General features: G+C 46.8%; 1 protein-coding gene across 1 annotated transcript in view; it reads left to right on the top strand.

Annotated features, from left to right (window-relative positions):
* Ephb1 (Eph receptor B1) overlaps positions 1 to 19,569 on the top strand; it is a 436,332-nt gene that overhangs the window by 152,080 nt on the left and 264,683 nt on the right. Inside the window, 1 exon segment of the mRNA NM_001104528.1 lies at positions 4,239 to 4,920. Within this exon segment, the coding sequence (NP_001097998.1) occupies positions 4,239 to 4,920 (682 nt within the window).

Genomic DNA, 19,569 nt, shown 5'->3' with positions numbered 1-19,569 from the left:
TTTGAAAAAAAAAACCAAACCTTAATTTACCCTCTTTGCATTGATTTGAGTTTAGGTTAACATTGTCAGTGTGAGAGAAGCAATTGCATCAAATTAAATAAGATGTTGTCAGTTTCCGTTTCCTGGTATCTTCTCAGCTACTTTCTAACCAAGACTTGGCACTGTATCTTTTTAATGCCAATCTGGTGAGCCAACCATAGTACTTGGCTGCTCTTTAGTGGGAAGAGAGAAAAACAGGGACAAACACAGGAGGGGCTCAGAAGTGGAGGCTGGAAAGTAGCCACTGAATAGAGAAGTTTTGTAAATCTGTCCTTGGGCAGTACAGGTTCATGGTAACAAAAACTGGTCCAGAAAGAGAAATTGAGTATCTCTTCAGGCAGATGACCCAAGATCTATAGAAACCTCAGGCTTTTTTAAGGGAAGACAAAGAAAGGGAAACCAGCGTTTCTAAAGACCCAAGATTCTCAAAAATAGTGCGAAAAGATGTTCACCGGGCCCATGGACCCTTGGGTCTGGTCCATTCACTGCCAGCGAGAGTCTCCCCAAAATATCTCTCCAGACTCTGCAGGTCTCCTCCTCTGATCCTATCTTCTTTCATATATGATCTCCAATTGTTCCTTCTGTGCACTTAAACCTCCCTCCAGCCTATTCCCTACTTTGAGGTAGCTCCTAAACATTGAGCTTTGGTTTCCTGTTGTGTTTCCTCTCTAGAACTCACCTATGTTTTCGGGAGTCAGGTTGAAACCCAAACTTCTCACCCTGTTTGACTTCCTTTTGTTTCATCTCTGCCACTTCTACTGTTTCCATGAACTTCATCCCTGGATGACACCTGCTTGCTTTTTTCCCACCTCAGAGCTTTTGTCTTAGTATCCCCGAGGGCACAGATACCCTGCCCATTTTTGTCCTTAGGATATACACACTGCTCCAGGCCATCCACTTGAAGACCATTTGGGGAGACTTTCTTGCATTCATATATATTCCCTTTCTTGGCACCTCATAACCTCCCATTAATTAGCACAATTGTACATATTTAGTTATTTTCATAACAGGCTCATTTCTGTTCCTGTTTTTCGGTCCTAAGCTTCTCAGTCCTAAGCTTCTCAGTGCTGGATCCCCGGTGGCTAATGGAATTCTTGGCATAAAGCTGGCGTTTAGAAACAGTTTCTACTGATGAATGAGTAAGGTTTTGCAATAAAGCTACGAGACTGATACCATGTATCATCAACAAATAACAATGTTTGTCCCTCCCTGCTGGGAATGCCAGCCCATCCTAGTCTGTCTCCATGAACCAAAATCTTCTCTTTCTTTCAGGCCCTCCCCATCATAATTGCTACTTATTCTCTGGAAGGCATTTGTCTCTCTTCTAGCCCTGTCTTCTCTCTTCCGTTCCCCACCCCCACAGCAGTAGCTGACAGGAGAAGAATGGAAATTAATGCCTGGCTCTGTAGTTGTAGTCTCCTTTCCCCCCAAACCACAGGGAGCTATTTTCCTTTCTCTCCATTTCTTTCTACTCTTCTCCTTTTGAATATACAGCTCTATCCTCTCTAATTTGATTTGATTGCTCCCTCAGGAGCTGTCATGGAATCAATTAGATCTGTAGAATTTTACAACTTGAGGTCACCCAGTATGATTCCTCATTTTACAGATGAGAAAACTGAGGCCCAGAGAGGTTAATGTCTGAAACGATTACCTCTGTTGTGCTTTACAATGCTAATCAGTGTCATTTGGGAAGATGAATGTTCTCAATATACCAGCTCTGCTGAGTGAAATCCTCATTCTGTCTATCACAGGACATTCAGTGGCAATGGCCTTGGCGCTTAGGTGAGCCTGGTTGGTTGGATTTCCTTTCCCAGTCAGAGCTTCATTAGTGTTGGGTGGCCAGAGGGTCCAAATATGAGCAGATCTCTGCTCTAAATGGGGTCCTGTGCTTCACCTGGGCATCAACCATAGGGCCCCAGCATTTATTCTGAGACTGTGCTAGAACAATGTATCATGAGACCTGCTGGGTTTAAACAATTGCAGAACACTAAAAGAAAGCCATCCTTTCTTCCAAAGTCATGTCAGGACAGCAGGGGAAATGTTTCAGAATGGCCCTGGGAAGGCAGAGAGGCCTGAAAGCCATCTGAAAGGCAGTCAGCAACTTCTCCCTCATCTATTTGTTTTCTGGTTTCCAAAAACCAGTCAAGCAGAACCAACCTTCCACAAACACATTTAAATAGAACCTAACAGTCTTTAAGAAGGAAAAAAAAAACGAGGGTTCCTCTACATCTAGAGATCAATAAGAAATTAAGCAAAGCCCAGGTGAGGTTTGACAGGGTGGATTTATACTGCTCATGAGCTATGGAACAGAGCTTTTGCTCAGCTGGTGGCCCTGACACTGGACATGAGAACAGGCATATATCCTCGGATGTGCACAATGTCTGTTCTGATGCTGTCTGTGTCCAGAGGCTAAGTGCCCCTTACATGCTATGGTTCTTTAGGGGCCCACCAACCACTGGTGGTGTTAGATGCTTTAGTGTCCCTGTGTCTAAATTCACATAGATGGAGAAAGAGAGCAAGTGCCAGGATGGTGTATTCTATCCAGTCTGGGTAGTATGAGCTGGAAGCTGTGAGGTTTTTCAGAGTTGCACTTACTCCAGCAAAGACCAGAAAGGCATCCTAGGTCAAACGCATAGCATAGGGACAGAGCTTGGAGGTAGAAGCCACTTGCAACTTTGGCAATGTTAAAGTTTTGGCATTACAAGTTGAGAGCAATAAGAGGTGCTGGGGGCCTCAAGAGTGATTGCAACAAGTTGGGGATGTGGCTCAGTTAACCGAGTGCTTGCCTAGCAGGCAGAAAGGTCAGAGTATGACCTTCAGCACTACATAAACTTTGGTGGTAGGCCTGTGATACCTTTGGGGAGGTAGCAGCAAGAGTAGCTGCATAGCATGTTCAAGATGAGTCTAAACATTGAGGGAGGGAGAGAGGGGGAGAGAGAGAGAGAGAGAGAGAGAGAGAGAGAGAGAGAGAGAGAGAGAGAGAGAGAGAGAGAGAGAGAGGTGGTGTAATCACATAACAGATAGGATGCTGGTTTCCTTATGGGAGGGCTGAGCCTTTATTTAGGCAGTAAATCAAGATGGACCTTTGGTCTTCAAGGGCTTCTGGAAGGAACTCACCAGAGACTCTAACTGGGGCAGGAACTGGTACTCTGCGGGAAGGCTAAGAGAACCCAGTGAGCCTGGATTTGTGGGTCAGCTTTCTAGATATGCTCTGTTTGTCCCCTTCACCCTTGACACTATGTATTCTTTTGTAGCCCGAGGGGAAAAAGACTCCTTTGTTTATCAACTTCCTTGTTGCAAAAACTGCCTTCTAGAAGGTGTAGCTTTCCAAAGCACTATCCTTCCCATACACCCCCTCCTATAGCCATGTACATGGAGGAATTGCATGATGTCTTATTAGCCAAGAATTGGAGATAACTGAACAGAATTAAGTAAACTGCTGTTCCCTACTCTTCCTCTGATGCATAAAGATTCTGAAATATGAATTCTGTCTTCTAATACGAATCACAACTGTCTTTCCTGGAGTAAGCAATGGCCCTTCCTTTCTAAGTAACATTGCTTCTAACCTTGCTCCTGCATTGCATCTCAGCTTGAATTTTTCATAATAATGAGCTGAATTAACTTCATTAAGAGTATCTCTTAGCAGCCTCCATACAGTTTTACAGTCTAACGCTTTCAAAGAGATTTCTGTTCTAAAACAAAAGGTTCTGAGAATCTAAATTTATTGAGAAACAAAAAACCAAACAAAATAAACATTTCTCTTCACGTACTTTACAGAGGTATATAAATGAGTTTTTGTCACAAAAAAGATATTAGGCTCACAGATGGGATATCTGTTTTAGAGTCCTTTTATAACTGGATCTCTAATTCATTGAGTAGAAGAAGCTGTCAGCAGTGAAGAGTATGGTGTATGCCATCAATGAGGTACAATGAAGGATAGCTACAACATTAAATTTCCAAGTTTGACAAGGGAATGGTTTATGTAATTAAATGCATTGTATTTGGTGTATGGTAGAGACTCTTAATATTAGGAAATCTTTGAAGTGCAGACATGATTATATGAGCTCATTTGTTAAGTGGGAGCAGTGGGGCTGGTGAGCTCTTAAAGCCCCCTCCAAGGTGCTGAGAGTCTCTTCTGTATTGATTATTGTCTTATCACTTTCTCCTTTCTGACTTTGCATGTGACCTACTTGGGACAGTGGGAAGAAGTCAGTGGCTACGATGAAAACCTGAACACCATCCGTACTTACCAAGTGTGCAACGTCTTTGAACCCAACCAGAACAACTGGCTGCTTACCACCTTTATCAACAGACGGGGCGCCCATCGCATCTATACAGAGATGCGCTTCACTGTGAGGGACTGCAGCAGCCTTCCAAATGTCCCAGGCTCCTGCAAAGAGACCTTCAACTTATACTACTATGAGACTGACTCTGTCATTGCCACCAAGAAGTCAGCCTTCTGGTCTGAAGCCCCCTACCTCAAAGTTGACACCATTGCTGCAGATGAGAGCTTCTCCCAGGTGGATTTTGGGGGAAGGTTGATGAAGGTCAACACAGAAGTCAGGAGCTTTGGGCCTCTTACTAGGAATGGTTTTTACCTCGCTTTCCAGGATTATGGAGCCTGTATGTCTCTACTTTCTGTCCGTGTCTTCTTCAAAAAGTGTCCCAGCATTGTGCAAAATTTTGCAGTGTTCCCAGAAACCATGACAGGAGCAGAGAGCACATCTCTGGTGATTGCTCGGGGCACATGCATCCCTAATGCAGAAGAAGTGGATGTGCCCATAAAACTCTACTGCAATGGAGATGGAGAGTGGATGGTGCCCATTGGGCGCTGCACCTGTAAGGCTGGCTATGAACCTGAGAACAGCGTGGCCTGCAAGGGTAAGCCTGGGGCTCCTTGAGTATCTGCTTCCAACCACTGGGGGAGATCCACATTCATAACTTTCCTACTTCTAGTTCGGGTCACTCGGGAAAAGAGAGTGCACACTGGCTTATAAATCTCAGAAGAACCTCTGACCCCAACATCCCCTATACCTGATGATTTTCCAATTATGACCAACTGTCTGTATGCATGTGTGGAGAAAGCAATGGGAAAAATTGTGAACAGTGACAAATTATTCAATAATCACTTGTTTATATTTACTTTGGGAACACATTCTCTCTCTTTCTTACACACACACACACACACACACACACACACACACACACGCACACACACACACATACACACACACACACCCCACACACTATGCATCTTTCATTGGCTTCAAGCTCTGGGGGGCATGGAGTATTTGGGTTGTCATGGATGGTTCACTCAAGTGTAATTGAGAAGTGACTGAATTTGGAAAATATTTTAGTTCATTTCAGTCCAGCTCCCACAGCACTGAGCTTGGTACTGAAGCCATGTAGCTCATTAACTCAAAGCCCTCTGGCTTGGCTGTCTTTCTCCAGGGGCTTGATGCCAGGCCCTGGAAGGAGAGGAAGCTACTGGGACAGGAATGGGAAAGTTCCATGTGTGGAGAAACCTTTGTTTCTGAGTGGGACAAACTGATGCAAACTTTGCAGATTGCAGGCTTAGAGTTTCATACGTTCACAGCAGATCTCTGAGCTCTACATTTCCTTTGTTCTATATGTGGTAGCAAATATGCTAGACTGGCTCCGGTTTGGTCTGGAAATGAATGGAAGGCTCTGGAAGCTTTATACTTCTGTCTTGCCTAAGCCTATACTGGAGCTCAATATAGGCTGATCGGGAAGCAAAGGTGAATTCCGTTATTAAATCTTGCTTATGGCCTTCAGAAGTTTGGATTGTTTAAAGAATGACTGGAAGTGATTTTTATTGTAACAAAACTCAAGGGTTGCCCCCTCTCTTTTGTAGTTTGGGAGAAAAATTAGCTCCTTTTCTATCACAAGTCTCTTGAAGGCTCCCTCTTTCCTGGTTGTCCCCTGGCACGGCTGGAGCACCCAGCCAGCCACTGTCTGTTTCCTTCCTTCCTTCCCTAAACACCTGCCTGTGAAATGCCTGGCAAGGGAGTTTTGAAAGCCTACCCACACGTGATCCCATGGACTCAGCTAATTGCCTGGGCTGGGGCCTTCACACAGCCTTTCTGGGGCCTGCTGGGAACACAGAGCTGTGCCTTTGTGTCTTTATTGGATTTCTTGGTTCTGGGACCCATGATGGATGGCGTGGAAACAGAGGCGAGAGCACGCCAGATCCAGTGATGAATCAATGCAGACAGTTTTAGGACCAGCAGGGTCTGGTCCCACAGAGCTCCTCTGTGTCCCACAGGTTGGGGGTGGTGCGGGGGCACCCTCTCCAGCATTCCTCAGGATCTGAGTGGTGACCAAGACACTGGACTGTCTTAAAGGCACAGGTGCAGCAGCAACTGGGCTTGCTCACAAACCATGCTGAGTGTGTTTCTCTGGCTTCAAAGGGCTGCCACACCAAAGTTGCTGGCTGGGCCCCTCTCATTTTTCTCATTATTTCCTGAGCAGAATGGCAAGGATGGGAGCGAGCATTGATTGGTTCTGATTTAATTGGGACTCTGGGAAACAGGCTCTCGTTTCTTTGGACTAATTGGAACGTTACTCTTTTGGGGGGTTCTACTGTCCACACTGCTTGTCAGTCACCTCTCATGGTTGTTCTTCGAGGGCCCATGGGGACAAATATGTAAATGCAAGTCGTTTCTTTTCATTCTTCCTGCCTGGCCCAAACCGCCCTTGTGGGCTTCCCTGAATGTTGCTAATCTCTGACTGTTGTGAACATGGCTAGATTTTACATGTAACCACTTATTGTAAACTCATTGGAGGATGGAGGAAAAAGTGGGGGGGAGCAAGGCATTCTCACTGCACAGGCGGCTACATTGTGGCAACATCTCTGAAAGTGTAGAGTGATGGTTTCTTTGGCTCCACAGCCTGGCTAAGCCTTGGAGATGAAGAGAAACCCTTTACCCGCCTCAGGAGCTGGAAATTTGCATCCTCTCAATTGCTGGTATCAGAACTCTGATGGCTGAGCCAAATCCGTCTGTCCAGGATTCACAGAGGGCTGCCTAGGAAATGAGGGGACCCAACCCCCCCCCCCCCATGTAGATGGAGATTTTGGAAAGAATGCTGTACTCTTGGGATAGGAAGTGTGTGTAGAGACTTGAGGTTGGTCCCTGCTTTGTGTTTTCACAAAAAAGTTTCCAGCCACTTTATGTGAGCATACGCCAGGTAGACACTGGGGTCCTTCATCTCAAGTCTAGGGTTGGCGACCTCAAACTCCCAGTACTCATGAGAACAGGATGGGTAGAATGGCAAGGTCTGTAGGTGAAAAAGCAACGCAGGCCCAACAGCCGCTCTGACCTGACATAGCCTGGGCATTCTTGTTGCTTGAATCTCACTGGGAGGTGGAGCACTGTGGTCCTCACCATGTACCATCCTCCCTGTATATGCGTCTGAGACTTTGAATATGTAGAATCGATTGTATCTGTGGAAACATCTTTTTGCTTTCTGGTTACTTTTTTTTTTTTCCTTTTTGGGGTGGGGTGGGGTCGGGGGTTGTCTTCTTTTCTCTTTTTTTTCTTCCAGAGCTGAGGACTGAACCCAGGGCCTTAAGTGCTCTACCACTGAGCTAAATCTTCAACCTTTTTTTTTTTTTTAAGGAGTTATAATGGGCAAGGAACCATATTCTCTTGCTTTCACTTTCCATCAGCTAAAGCCATGTATCTGTCAAAGTCTTGGTGACCAGTTGTGCAGAGGCATCTGGAGACCAATTAGGTAGCCCAGCCAGCCAAGAGCAGACCTGTCCCGGAGCTCTCCCTGTTGTGCAGAGAGAGAATGTGAGATCAGGACAGTAAGGACAGCAGGCAGAGGTGGGGTGGTAGAACTTGTATGTTAGCATGTGATTCCCACGCTTTCTAGTGCGGCGGTTCTCAACCTGGGGGTTGAATGACCTTCTCACCAGGGTCACCTCAGACCATGGGAAAACAGATATTTACAGTGCTGTTCATCACAGTAGCAAAATTACAGTTATGAAATAGCAATAAAAATAATTTTATGGCCATGGGGGGGGTCATCACAACTTGAGAAACTATATTAAAGGGTCTCCAGAAGGTTCTGTGGCAGAAGGCCTGCCTCTGACTCACCCTTTCTGTACACATACACAGGCTAAGCCCATCATGCTGAAGTGCATGGGCATGTTGATCCCCCATGGGCTCTGACTTCATCACGTGTCAGTCAATAGAAATTAATGACTTGGAAGATGGCTTGTCTATTTCAACTTTAGGTCATGTGCTCATAGCTTAGGGATCTGATAAGAAAGCATAGCTTTCTCTCTTTGTGCCACATTCCTTCTGCTAAAGTTGGTGGTGAAGGGAGTCTCTGTGTGGGCCCCATGCAGACCAGCTCTTCCTATGCCAGGCAGGCCATGAGCTGGTACTAAGCAAACCCTTAAAACACTATACTGGCTAAGGTTAGCCTGGTGGGAAGATGGAAGGCCTGTGTCTTTCTTAGTTAGGGTTCTTGAGGCTGTGATAGAACACCATGACCAAAATCAACTTGCGGGCATTGTATCTGAGCTTACAACTCCTAATTATAGCGCATCACCAGGAGGAAGTCAAGGTAGGAACTTAAACAGGGCAGAAATGTGGAGGCAAAAACCAAAGCAGAGACCATGGTGGAATGTTGCTTACTGGCTTCCTTCCCCAACTCACTCAGCCTGTATTCTTACGCCACCTACCTAGTCAGGGGTGGCTCGTCCCTCAGTGAGCTAGGACCTCCCCCGTCAGTCATTAATCAAGAAAATTCCCCTACAGACTTGCCTACAGGGTAGTCTGATGGAGGCAGTTCCTCAACTGAGATTCTGCCTTCTCAAACCTGACCAGATTTGTATCAAGTTGGCAATAAAACAAACAAACGAACAAACAAAACAACAACAACAACAACAAAAAACTAACCAGCACAGGGCTGGAACTGACACTCTTTCTTAAAGGCCTACTAGGAGCAGACTCCTTATTTTTGGTCAAAGCATTCTGGGTGCCAATGGCTTCCAGAGCAGGCCCTAGTTGGGTGCTGACTTTGCAAACATTCCCTAAAGCTTCCAGAAAGATCTGCCTCATGCTTCTTCCCAGGCATGGGACATTAGGTGGTGGTGGTGGAGTGTGGCTCAAAAAATAAGGCACACAGCCTATTTTTGCCTATCGTTTCTTTTTGCCTACGTTCCTGTCTGTCCCAGGTGCCTTGACCTATGGCAAAAGGCAGTGAGCTATGGTACCCAGAGAAGGATTCTAACCTTAGTAGATGGGCCAGAGGCTAATTGATTAGCCCCAAGGAGGTCTGAGTAGGTGAGGGAGGGGCAGGAAGCTGATTGCCCAGATGTTACAGAAAATAATAAATGTTTCTGCAGATGGCTAGCGCCAGCTACTTGGTACCAGAACTCCCATGAATACTAGGGACTGGCTGGCACCACTCTTGGTTCCAGACCGGGCCACACCTTTAGAACCTGCATTTCTTTCTCAGGCTTAAAACCAGTCTTGAGGCTGAGTACCCGGGAAGTGTTGTAGCTTTTGCAGGGAACGCTCAAGTCCAACCTTCACCATTCCACACATGGATGCTGACAGGGCTTTTGAATGTCTTGGTGTTTTGGAGAACAGAGCAATTCTCTGTTCCGTGCCTCTCTAGCTCCCCACTTCCCTGTGGAAGCTATGCCTTGGAGTTGGCAAGCCTACCTGTGCTGCCACTTGCCTGACATCTCCCAAAGGCTCTCCTCTCCTAGGTTGGTTGCATCTTTACCCCCACCCCTTGAAACAAGTGAGAACTTTTTTTGTAATTTCCTACCCACATATCATGCATGGAGACCCAAGGGACACTTTGAACCTTTCAACAGTTTCGATGCCTTTGTCAACTTGCACAGCTAAGATGAGCCACTTTATAAGCCTAGGGGAGTTGAGATGAAGAAAAAAAATCTGCAGGATTTGAAGGTGGAGAAAAATGTTTCTAATTTAGTTCAAGAGAGCTTTCCAGGGCCTATTCCCCTCCCACTTAGGGTTGTTGGCCTCAGCTTTGGGCTTTCTGCCAGTTCCTGCTGAGGTACTGCAGAAAGCTGGCCCCGGGGAACACGTTCATGTGCATATGGGTTCCCATGTTTGTGCACATGCTTCAGGCTACTATGCTGACAGCCACATCTAAGGTCGCTGAATTCAAAGCCACTGAGGAGCACTACCACTCCCCCTGTCCTGGCAGCAGTCAGCTGGTGAAAGGAAGTCCACAGCCCAGATGGCCTTTCCTCAAGCCCCAGGGAGATCAGCTATTCTCAGGGCCAAGGGAGGCCAAGGTCATTAACACCATAGCCCTGTAACATGAGCTTCGTAATAGGATTTCCCAATAGGGGACTTCATTGAGAAACCACCCAGGGTCTCCTCTGCTTCCTGCAGGGGCCTGCCCAGTGGCCTCCAGAGAGGAGTCGTAAGTAATTGGCTGGATGTAATGGGCTGTGACACTATGAACAGCAGTAAGTGGGACTGGAAGGATGCCCTTTTGCTACACAGCCTCCAACATGTTGGGCTCCAAAAACAGCACAGGAGGCAGATGTCAGGGTCCAACTCCCCTAAGGCTCTACACTTCTGCCTTGAGAAAGTCCCACACCCACTGTAGTTGACCAAACAGTCATGACGGTCTCAGGGTAGTCCCACACCACTACATGATAACACACTTCTGGCAGGATAGCAGTCTAGGAAGAAGTCTGTATTCTGCTCTAAGGCTGGTCATCTGTGACTTTAAATATGCATTGTGTTGTGAGTAGTGGAAATATCTCTGGGCTGGGAAGCCAGCAGAAGCCTGAAGGTGGCCGTTGACTGCACTGCCATTTGGTCACGAAAACCTATGTGGTCTGGAGCTGAGTGAATGAGTGGATGGGTGGGACTTGTCCACAGAGAGGACTTGCCCATTCAAACTTAGATCTCGAGGTGCTCCCATCTGCCTCTGGTTCTGAGACTAGACAAGACTGAAGTTAACCATTCTTTAGAATATATATTTTCTGGAGCATTGAGCTTTTCAACTGACCTTGGTGTTGCTTTTGGTTCTTAGAGGTCCTTACAGAATTTTATACCATGTTGCCATTATCTGTCAGAACTCGGCCTCTTTTTCCAGAGAACATGAGACCTCTTTGCAAACTATTTAAGTAGCCCATAGGTTGGTGTGTGTGTGTGTGTGTGTGTGTGTGTGACCTCACCTCCCTCATCTAAGACTTTGTTTCAGAGAAAGAGGGAAGAGTAGATAGAATCTGCATGAAACTTTCTAGTCAGCATCAAGGCCTCCTCAAGGGCTGTGTTCCAGCTCTCACACACTAATTTCCTCATTCGCTGGGTCTTCTATAACAGAATGCCACAGCAGAAGTGGTGCTTTATAATGGCCTGAAACTCAGTGTCTACAGTTTTGGAGGTAAGGAAGCCCCCAGTCCAAGTCTTGGGCGGGTTCAGTTCTATAGCTCTCTGGTGCTGGTTAAGTCTCTTTCTGCAGGTGCTGAGCACAAACTTCCTTGACTGTATGGGGAGTCACTGGGAGGGAACTCACTCTGAATCCAGGCCTACCCGTGTCTTTGGTTCTGGGCTCCAGGGAGCTCAGTTAGTCTATATTTTGTTTTACTTCCTGTTACCACGGACAGTGTGTTGACTGAACCCTGACGCTCCTAGATCTTCCTCATTGTGGTGGGATGAAGACAATTGAAAAGCCATAGTAAGGACACTGGCAAGCCATCCAGAGCAAACCCCACTCTGCTGTTAGGCCTTTGAAATGAACATTGAGAAGAGTAAGCTTGACCTTTCCCTAGGGACAGCCGTTGACCTTCGGGTGACCTGTGTATATTCTCCCTGGTAGCTGAAATAACAGCCAGAGTATCTACTAGGAGAAAGAGGCTGGCACTCCACACTTTAACAACTACGTGATGATATGGGGCAGATAGTTCCTTTGGAGACGTAATTTGATTCGGAAGAACATGGCAGGGTTTGCTCTGGGTTCTAGAAGCCATCCAGTTACCAGAGAACCTTTGGCTTCCTAGGTACTTAATCAGCCTGATGAAGGTTGTGTTTGCTCTTGTACCTGCACGTGGACAAGGCTCACCTCTGCAGGGCTGGGGAGGGAGAAAATGAGGTCATGGGTGGCTGGCTCCGGAAGTTGGAGAGTCTATAGATCACCCCCAGAGCTTCTTGGAATGACAGCAATTCAGGACCTGGTATAGCACTGAGGCTTTCATTAGAAGGTGGACAGGAAACTTCTGGTTTCTAGTTGATCCTGATCTGTTAGGGGTAGCTCACTGACCCAGGGCTTCCAGCAACAGTGTGTGCTCCTGGTCTGGGCTGAGTCAGACCCTCTTCAGGTCATCTGCAGGCCTAGGGGGTTCTGGGCTTCCTGTTCCTTGTTGGAGTTTTGAAGTCAAAGGGGCTGGGTCATCTTCATGACCATACTGTTTTCAGAAACTCACTGCCTGCTGGTGGTGGCTGGGCCCCTCTTTGATGCTTATCCCCTCTAATTTAGCAGAAATAATTCTAGAGCCTCAGGGGCCAGGGGATCCTGTGGCCCCGGGTGGAGTGTTGGTCTGGAGAAATATGTAGACAGGAATCTTTGACTAGATCAGGGCTCCCCCCTTAACAGATCCCACCCATTCCATCTCATTTCCTCTGGGAATAGAACTCTCACCAACTCCAGGACAGCCTGATTCATCTTTGATCTTTTATTTTCTTGTGTTAGAACTTTCATGCAGATCTCTTCTTCTCCAGAATACCTGTTTTGAGTTATTAGAAAACACTCAAGATACATAAATTTCCTTTTACGCTGCATCCCTGCAGCCCTCTTTTACTATTAAAGTTTGACACTTCTCTTGCAGAAGAGACCTGAGATTTGCTCACTCGGGATACAGATAAACCCTTGACTCCCCATGACAGGGGACTTGACAGAGACCCTTGTACCCGGTCTCCCCAGTTCACTTCCTGCTTCCCAGTGAAAGTTGGAAATGGTTTATTCCGATTGTTATTATTTCATGGCACTTCATTTGTTCAACTGGTTCATTTATATGCATTTAGTTTTCCCCAATCTCTTGGTATTTCTGAACAACCCTGGGATGGATACCCTTGCGTATTAATCTTCGAACTAATATGTGAGTACATCGGCAAGATAAATTCATTAATTAATTTGCTCAATGAATATTTATCGAGGCCTTTCTTTGTGCCAAGCACTTTTCTAGGAGCTAAGAATGCAACAAATTCTCTGAAGTAAAAGTTGCTGAGTCAGAGCATATACATTTTTAATTTTGATAGATATTACCAAACTGCGTTCCCTCAAAAACACATATTCTACCAGAACCTTTTCTCTTTTGTACCCACGGCAATGATTTAGTTCTTGTTCCCTATACCTCTGCCAAGATAATAAAATATCATTTTTATCTTTGCCAATCTGGTAGGTAGAACAACAGTATCCCACTCCAGTGTCAATTTGCATCTGCATGTCTCCGTGTGAGGGGGCTGTCGAACTTGGGAAGTTCTGTAAGTTCCTGAGGCCCTGGCTTTGCTGCTAGAACACAGCAAGGAATTGGGTGTGCTTGGATGATACACAGTCTGGAGTCTGCTCCCTGCTGGTGTCTTGTTCTGCATGCCTTCCTGAGTGTGCTCACTGCCTGTCTTCTGGGCCCCTTGCATTTGACACACGACACACACACACACACATACACACACACACACACACACACACACACACACACACACACACACACACACACACTCTCCAATTTTGTCATCTCCTGGACAGTGGATGTCTGAGGAAGGGACAGGGCAAAGGTGCCTGACGCTGGAGGACTGTGTCATTCTTGTGGTGTAGTTTCAAGAAAGCCAATACCCAGTCTGATATGGACACCTTTTGCTTTTCCCTTCCTTCCCCTCCTGTCTTTGAACTAGGTTAGAGATTTTCTACTCTTTTCTGTGGATCTTCCAGCTCTGGCTCTCCTGGCCCAGCCCCTCCTCCACCCTACTTCCTTTAACATTGTAACTTACCTCAGGGGGCTTCCAGTCTTGGCTCACCCTGGTGACACACACTTTGTAAATTAGCTTTCAGCCTTCTCCTCCTTCAGGTTCCCTCCCATTTCTCCAATCTATCCTTTCTAGACTTTACACTTCCCTTCCCTTTTCCCTTCCCTTTTTCCTCCCCCCTTTCCCTTTTTCCTTCCCTTCTCTCCTCCCTTCCCTTCCCTCCTCCCTTCCCTTCTCTTCCCTCCTCCCTTCCCTTCCCTCCTCCCTTCCCTTCTCTTCTCTCCTCCCTTCCCTTCTCTCCTCCCTTTCCTTCTCCCTTCCCTTCCCTTCTCTCCTCCCTTCCCTTCCCTCCTCCCTTCCCTTCTCTCCTCCCTTCCCTTCCCTCTTCCCTTCCCTTCCCTCCTCCCTTCCCAGTTCCCTTCCCCCTTCCCTTCTCCCTTCTCTTCTCCCTTCCCTTCCCTGGTAACTTGGAATCACACTCCCTTCCCCTCTGACAAGCTCTCTACCCTAGGCTTAGCATTCATCTTCTCACTGCCCTGAAGTCCTGGTCTTGCTTCTGTCCTGGCCCCAGGATACTGCTCAAAGCTCCCTCGAGCATCTTTTGGACTTACTCCTCTAGCTCTGTGGTATCTTTCTGCACCATGGACTTCTCTGCCTCGCAGGATCTACTCCTGCTTCCCCTCTTTCTCACTTCTATTGTCTCCCCCCCCCCACCTCTTTCCTGCTCTCTTTCTCAATACACCTTTTTAAAAAGTAAATATACTTATGTTTTAAAGTAAACACATTATTGTTGTACCTCTGTACAACAATAAAACAACACTCCAGCATGGGGCCAGCAAGAGAGAGAGAGAAAGAGAGAGAGAGAGAGAGAGAGAGAGAGAGAGAGAGAGAGAGAGAGACTTCAGAAACTTGCTCCTGACCTTCACACATGCACTGTGGCATGGGCACTCTGGCACTCCCACACAATAAAAATAAATGAGATAAAGATTAATGCATTAATGGTCTATGCTTGAAAGGCGGGCTGCCTATCTAGTTGCCCTGACTTAGAAGAGCCAGTGTATAAGCTCAGCCTCAGTACTGCCTTCCATTTTGATTCTGGTGGCTCTGACTTTGTTATGAAGCATGCTTTTTTGGGTTGACTCTGCTGAAGTGCTACCACGGTGGGTTTGGCTGTGTTGTGGACCCAGGACAGTGAGCTGGGTCCATTGCCACATTCTCTTTTGACTTCATCTCGTAAATCCTTAGTTGTTCTGTGGGAGGCATGTGGGAGTGACACTGGGCGTCAGAGAAGCTCAGTAGCTTTTCCAACGTCATGTTCGTATAGCCCAGGACACTAGACACCGCTGTCTGTTGCTTGTAACTCCTTCTAGCTGGAGAAGAGATAAGATTCGCTTAACCAGAGTTTTCTCAATTTGTTATGGGAGGTGACTTCAGCTAGAAGCCTCCAGTGAGGTGGCCAGAGTCTAATCTGTACCTGGGCATTTCCTGGATAATGTTTCTTTCCTGTGGGCCAGAAATGGACCAGGAGGTAGACAGAGTGGCCACTTTCACTACTCAGAGTGAACTGCCGTAAACATATACCGGACTCACAGTTTTGCCCTGTCCTTGAAAGCTCCAATGGGCAATGACCATCTGTCAAGTGAAAGCAAAACACATCCAAAGCGAAATGTGTAAACGGAGGGTGAAGGCTCAAGAGGGGGCAGGAACCTGCATTGAGAGAATGCCTAAGAAAGTGTGTCAGCCTCGGTGAGCAGTGGGGACTCGGAAGAACCAAAAACAGGGCCCAAGGCAGGCATTTTTGGAAGCGGAGATAGCAGAGGCAGATGGAGACAGTTACCAGTGATGGCAGAGGCCTTGTCTGTCTGTTGTCCAATACAGTGACACGTTGTGCACAAACACGCAGAACAAACGCAGCAGAACGGCCGCGAGCACATCCGTTATGAAAGCTTTTCCCTAGAAGCTGGCGATAACGTATCAGCCTGACAGAGGACATAAGGTCAGTGTAATGTCTGCATTTCAAGTGGAAAATGACAGTCTGCTCTCCACGCGGGATGGATGGGGCGTTGTGTGGAAGTTGTGTGGAATACGTGGGGACTCTGCCAAATCATGAGCTTGGCAAAATTTGCCCGTTCTGGGAGTTAGGCAATTTGGGAGCCTGCATTTGGTTTCCGGGTCTGTCACACACATGCCTACACTCCTCTCAGTGTGGAGGCCCCTGTGACTTGGAGCTTTTGTGCTCCTCATTGGCTCTGTTCGCCTTTCCCCTTGCTAACTGCAGCCAAATCTGTTTGCCCAGCTTTCTTTCCATTTCTTTTCTTTATTCTGATCTCTTACCTGTCTTCCTTGTAGATTGATTCCAAAGAGAGAACAGAGGAAGCTTCTCATTGGTAGAGTCTTCATAAACCAATTTCTATCTCTGTTCCTTGTTTTTATTATTCCTCCCTCTGGGACATTGTTCAGATTTGAGTTTCCATTTACAAAATTAATTCCTTAACATAGTAAAATATAGGAAATCAATGTCTATCATCGAAATCAATTGCGAGTATTACAGGAATGATTTTGTCATCAAAATAATTAATATATAACATACATGTTTATAATAATATCATTAATTAAATTGGCGACTTTTTTTTAGCTTTGAAAAGCATCTCTCCAGAATATCCTGGTACTCTGTTCTGATTTATTTTTTTGACTCTTAGGTTGTTTCATTCAGCTTCTCTAACACCATCCCTTATTTGTCTTGATTGATAAGAATTCTTTTCTCTATTGCTTCTTTCAAGTCGTTCAGCCACAAGTTCAGAACCAGTAGCCAAGCTGTGGGCTGTTATATGTAACATACATGGTTGGGAGTCACTGATCTATCTCCTGTTAATGCTGCCCTTCTTCCTTAGCATTTCTGCCTGCCAACCCAGCTTTCCTGGTTCCCTAAGAGTTGTCCCTGATGAAAGTCATGGTTTGGGAATGTTTTGTCTGTGGCCTTCCTTCTTGGTTTCCCCCTCTCTGTTTTCATCAATACATGCTGATTTCCTCTGATCTCTTTTTTATAATCACAAGACAAAGTCTACTATGTAGCTCAGGATGGCTTCAAGCTTTCTATCCTCCTGCCTCAGCCTCCTGACAACTGGGGTAACTGAGTGGTCCTTCTTGCCTACCAGCCCAACAGAGCAGTACTCCCACCTCTGACTTGTTATAGACTTAGAGCTGACAGGGTTGCCACACAAGGGGGTTGATAGCAACTGTCCTCAGGTCAGGAGCACTCACATGGACATCCTACACCCACTCTCTCCTGGCCTTGGAGAGGGAGACGATGGGGATGGAGGCATCTGTCTTTAAGTCCTTTGTTTTTTCCAGTATCAGGTCTCCTTAAGCCTTCCCCTCTCCCAGTCTCCTTTCCTGCCTGTAACTGCATGCTGGTCCCTCCTCCTAAGCCACAAAAGGCTCTATAGACAGACATTGTGTGCTGTTTGCCAACATGGGTGCCTGGGCACACAGAAGGGCGAGGGAGAGGCCGTCTGCTCTCCCCTTTCACACAGACCTCTGCTTTCCCCTTTCATTCTCTTGGTCTTTGAGCACACATACAAAAATTAAAGAAAAGCAGTTGCTAATTAGAGCCAGGGAATGTGAGCCTGGAAAAGAGACACCGTCCCCCAACCCCGTGCAAATCACTCTGTTCTTTAGAGCCAGTGTAGCAAGGGCAGGAGGAGGGACGGCCCCTGAAGGGACTGGGGAGGGATATTTTGACAAAATAAACAGCAAAGCTTCTTCAGAATGGCAAAGAGGGCTTTGTCTTACTTTCCTCTCATAAGAGAGGAGAAAACCAGAAGTGACAGTTTTTTGTGACCCCCCTCCCCTCTGCAGTCTCACTCCCAACCCCAGGTCTTCTCATCTTTTCTTAGTCTCAGAATCTCCTAGTTAACAATAGCCTCCCTTTGGTGGACAGCTAAGTGTATCTTTTTTTTTTTTTTGATAACGGTTGTTCTGGCTGCTGGAGAGTGAACAGTCAGAGCCCCATCTTCCCAGGCTGCACTCCCCCAACAGGAGCAGCTGGGGCGCCAGGGAAATTCAACTTGGGAAATGTCTCTGGAAAAATCAAGATGTTCTTTTGCACACAGGCCCTGACTGGCTCTATCTCATGATTGGTTCTGGGTGGGGCTCCCCATTTGTGCTAGGTCACCAAGTTTACCCAGAGCAACCATGCTGCATGGTGGAGTGTTGGCTAGCGTGCAAGCTTGGAAGCAGCAGCCAGTGTGAGGACAGGCCTTGCTCTCACCCACTCATCCCAGAGCAAAGATGACTGGATGTTTCCCCAATGCTTCACTCAGTTGGGCTAGCACTGCAAGCCTAGGTGGCAGTCAGAATGACTAACTTTGCAGAGAAGGGCTCTGCTTGTTAACTTGATGTATCCTGGATGTATCTTTGAATAACTATTGGAAGAGCAAAGAGTGGGTTTCTGAGACCTCTTGGCTGCAGAGAGAGAAGGCCCAGCAGCAACCAATGATAATCGTTACAAGGCTAGCCATCGGTTGTGAGCCTGGCCTCCTGCCTCACAAACTCATCAGGCAAAACAGGTTTGCCTAGGCTAAAGTCTCCCCCATTCTTTTCTCGACCCACCGCCCACCATATTGTCAAGGCCTAATAAGAACTTAAGCAATTAAACAATTTTCCCTTTCAGTCTTAAAAGTATTTGCTCCTTGAAATTTAAGCTTTATCCTCCTCCCTCCTCTCTATGCCCCTTGAAAGAAAGTGCTGTAATGCCCTGGGAAAAGTATCTCATGTTCTAATCAGCCCTCCATCCTGGGTGTTAGGGGGACTTGGAGATGAGGAGGTTGTGGCAGGGCGGGGCAGAGGCAAGGCCGAATGGGGCAGTTGCACAGCAGGCAAAGCCAGTTAGAATGGAAGCTTTCACCTGGCCCAGTAGCACTTTGGTGCCAGGGAGAGGGCTTAACTTATCAAGAGGGAGGCCCAGGCAATCTGAGATGCGAATCGAAGAGAGGCAGGGAGAAAATCAGGATGGTTAAGCAAGCTGGAGTAGGGCTTGGTTGCTTCCTGTTCCCTATTTTGGGGAACGGGGGTGGGGTCTTTCCTCATAGGTGACATGACTCTGCCCAAGATGTTTTCAGTTGCGTGTGAAATGGATGCCAGAAAATGTCCCCCCTAGAGTTTATGTGGGGGGATCAGGGGCGTTTGTCTGTGGCGTAGGTAGGGATGGAGCAGCAAGTCCAGTGTTCTTAAAGGATAGGTTCGCAGGGAAGGCAGGGATGGACTAGGAGGCCAGTATAGAGTAGAGGCAGCGACTGAACTGTACTGACCCTGGTTGGTGAGAACTCACCAGTTCTTCTCTCCTCTTCCCCTAGTCCTGCCCCCCAAAGTACTGCTTTATGAATCTAATGGGTTCTGACAAACTACCCTTCACTTTGTCCACCAACAACTTGCCAAGGCTCGTGGTCTGTTTCTTCCCATAAAAGCAAACAGCGTGTATCCCATTTCTGTCTTTTTTTCCCCCACCACTGGATGGACCAAGTCAGCTAACTTTCTTTTT

This window comes from Rattus norvegicus, chromosome 8 (assembly GCF_021556685.1).
Source record: "Rattus norvegicus strain SHRSP/BbbUtx chromosome 8, alternate assembly SHRSP_T2T, whole genome shotgun sequence".
Lineage (NCBI taxonomy): Eukaryota > Metazoa > Chordata > Mammalia > Rodentia > Muridae > Rattus > Rattus norvegicus.
This window is presented reverse-complemented; position numbering and strand designations above follow the sequence as displayed.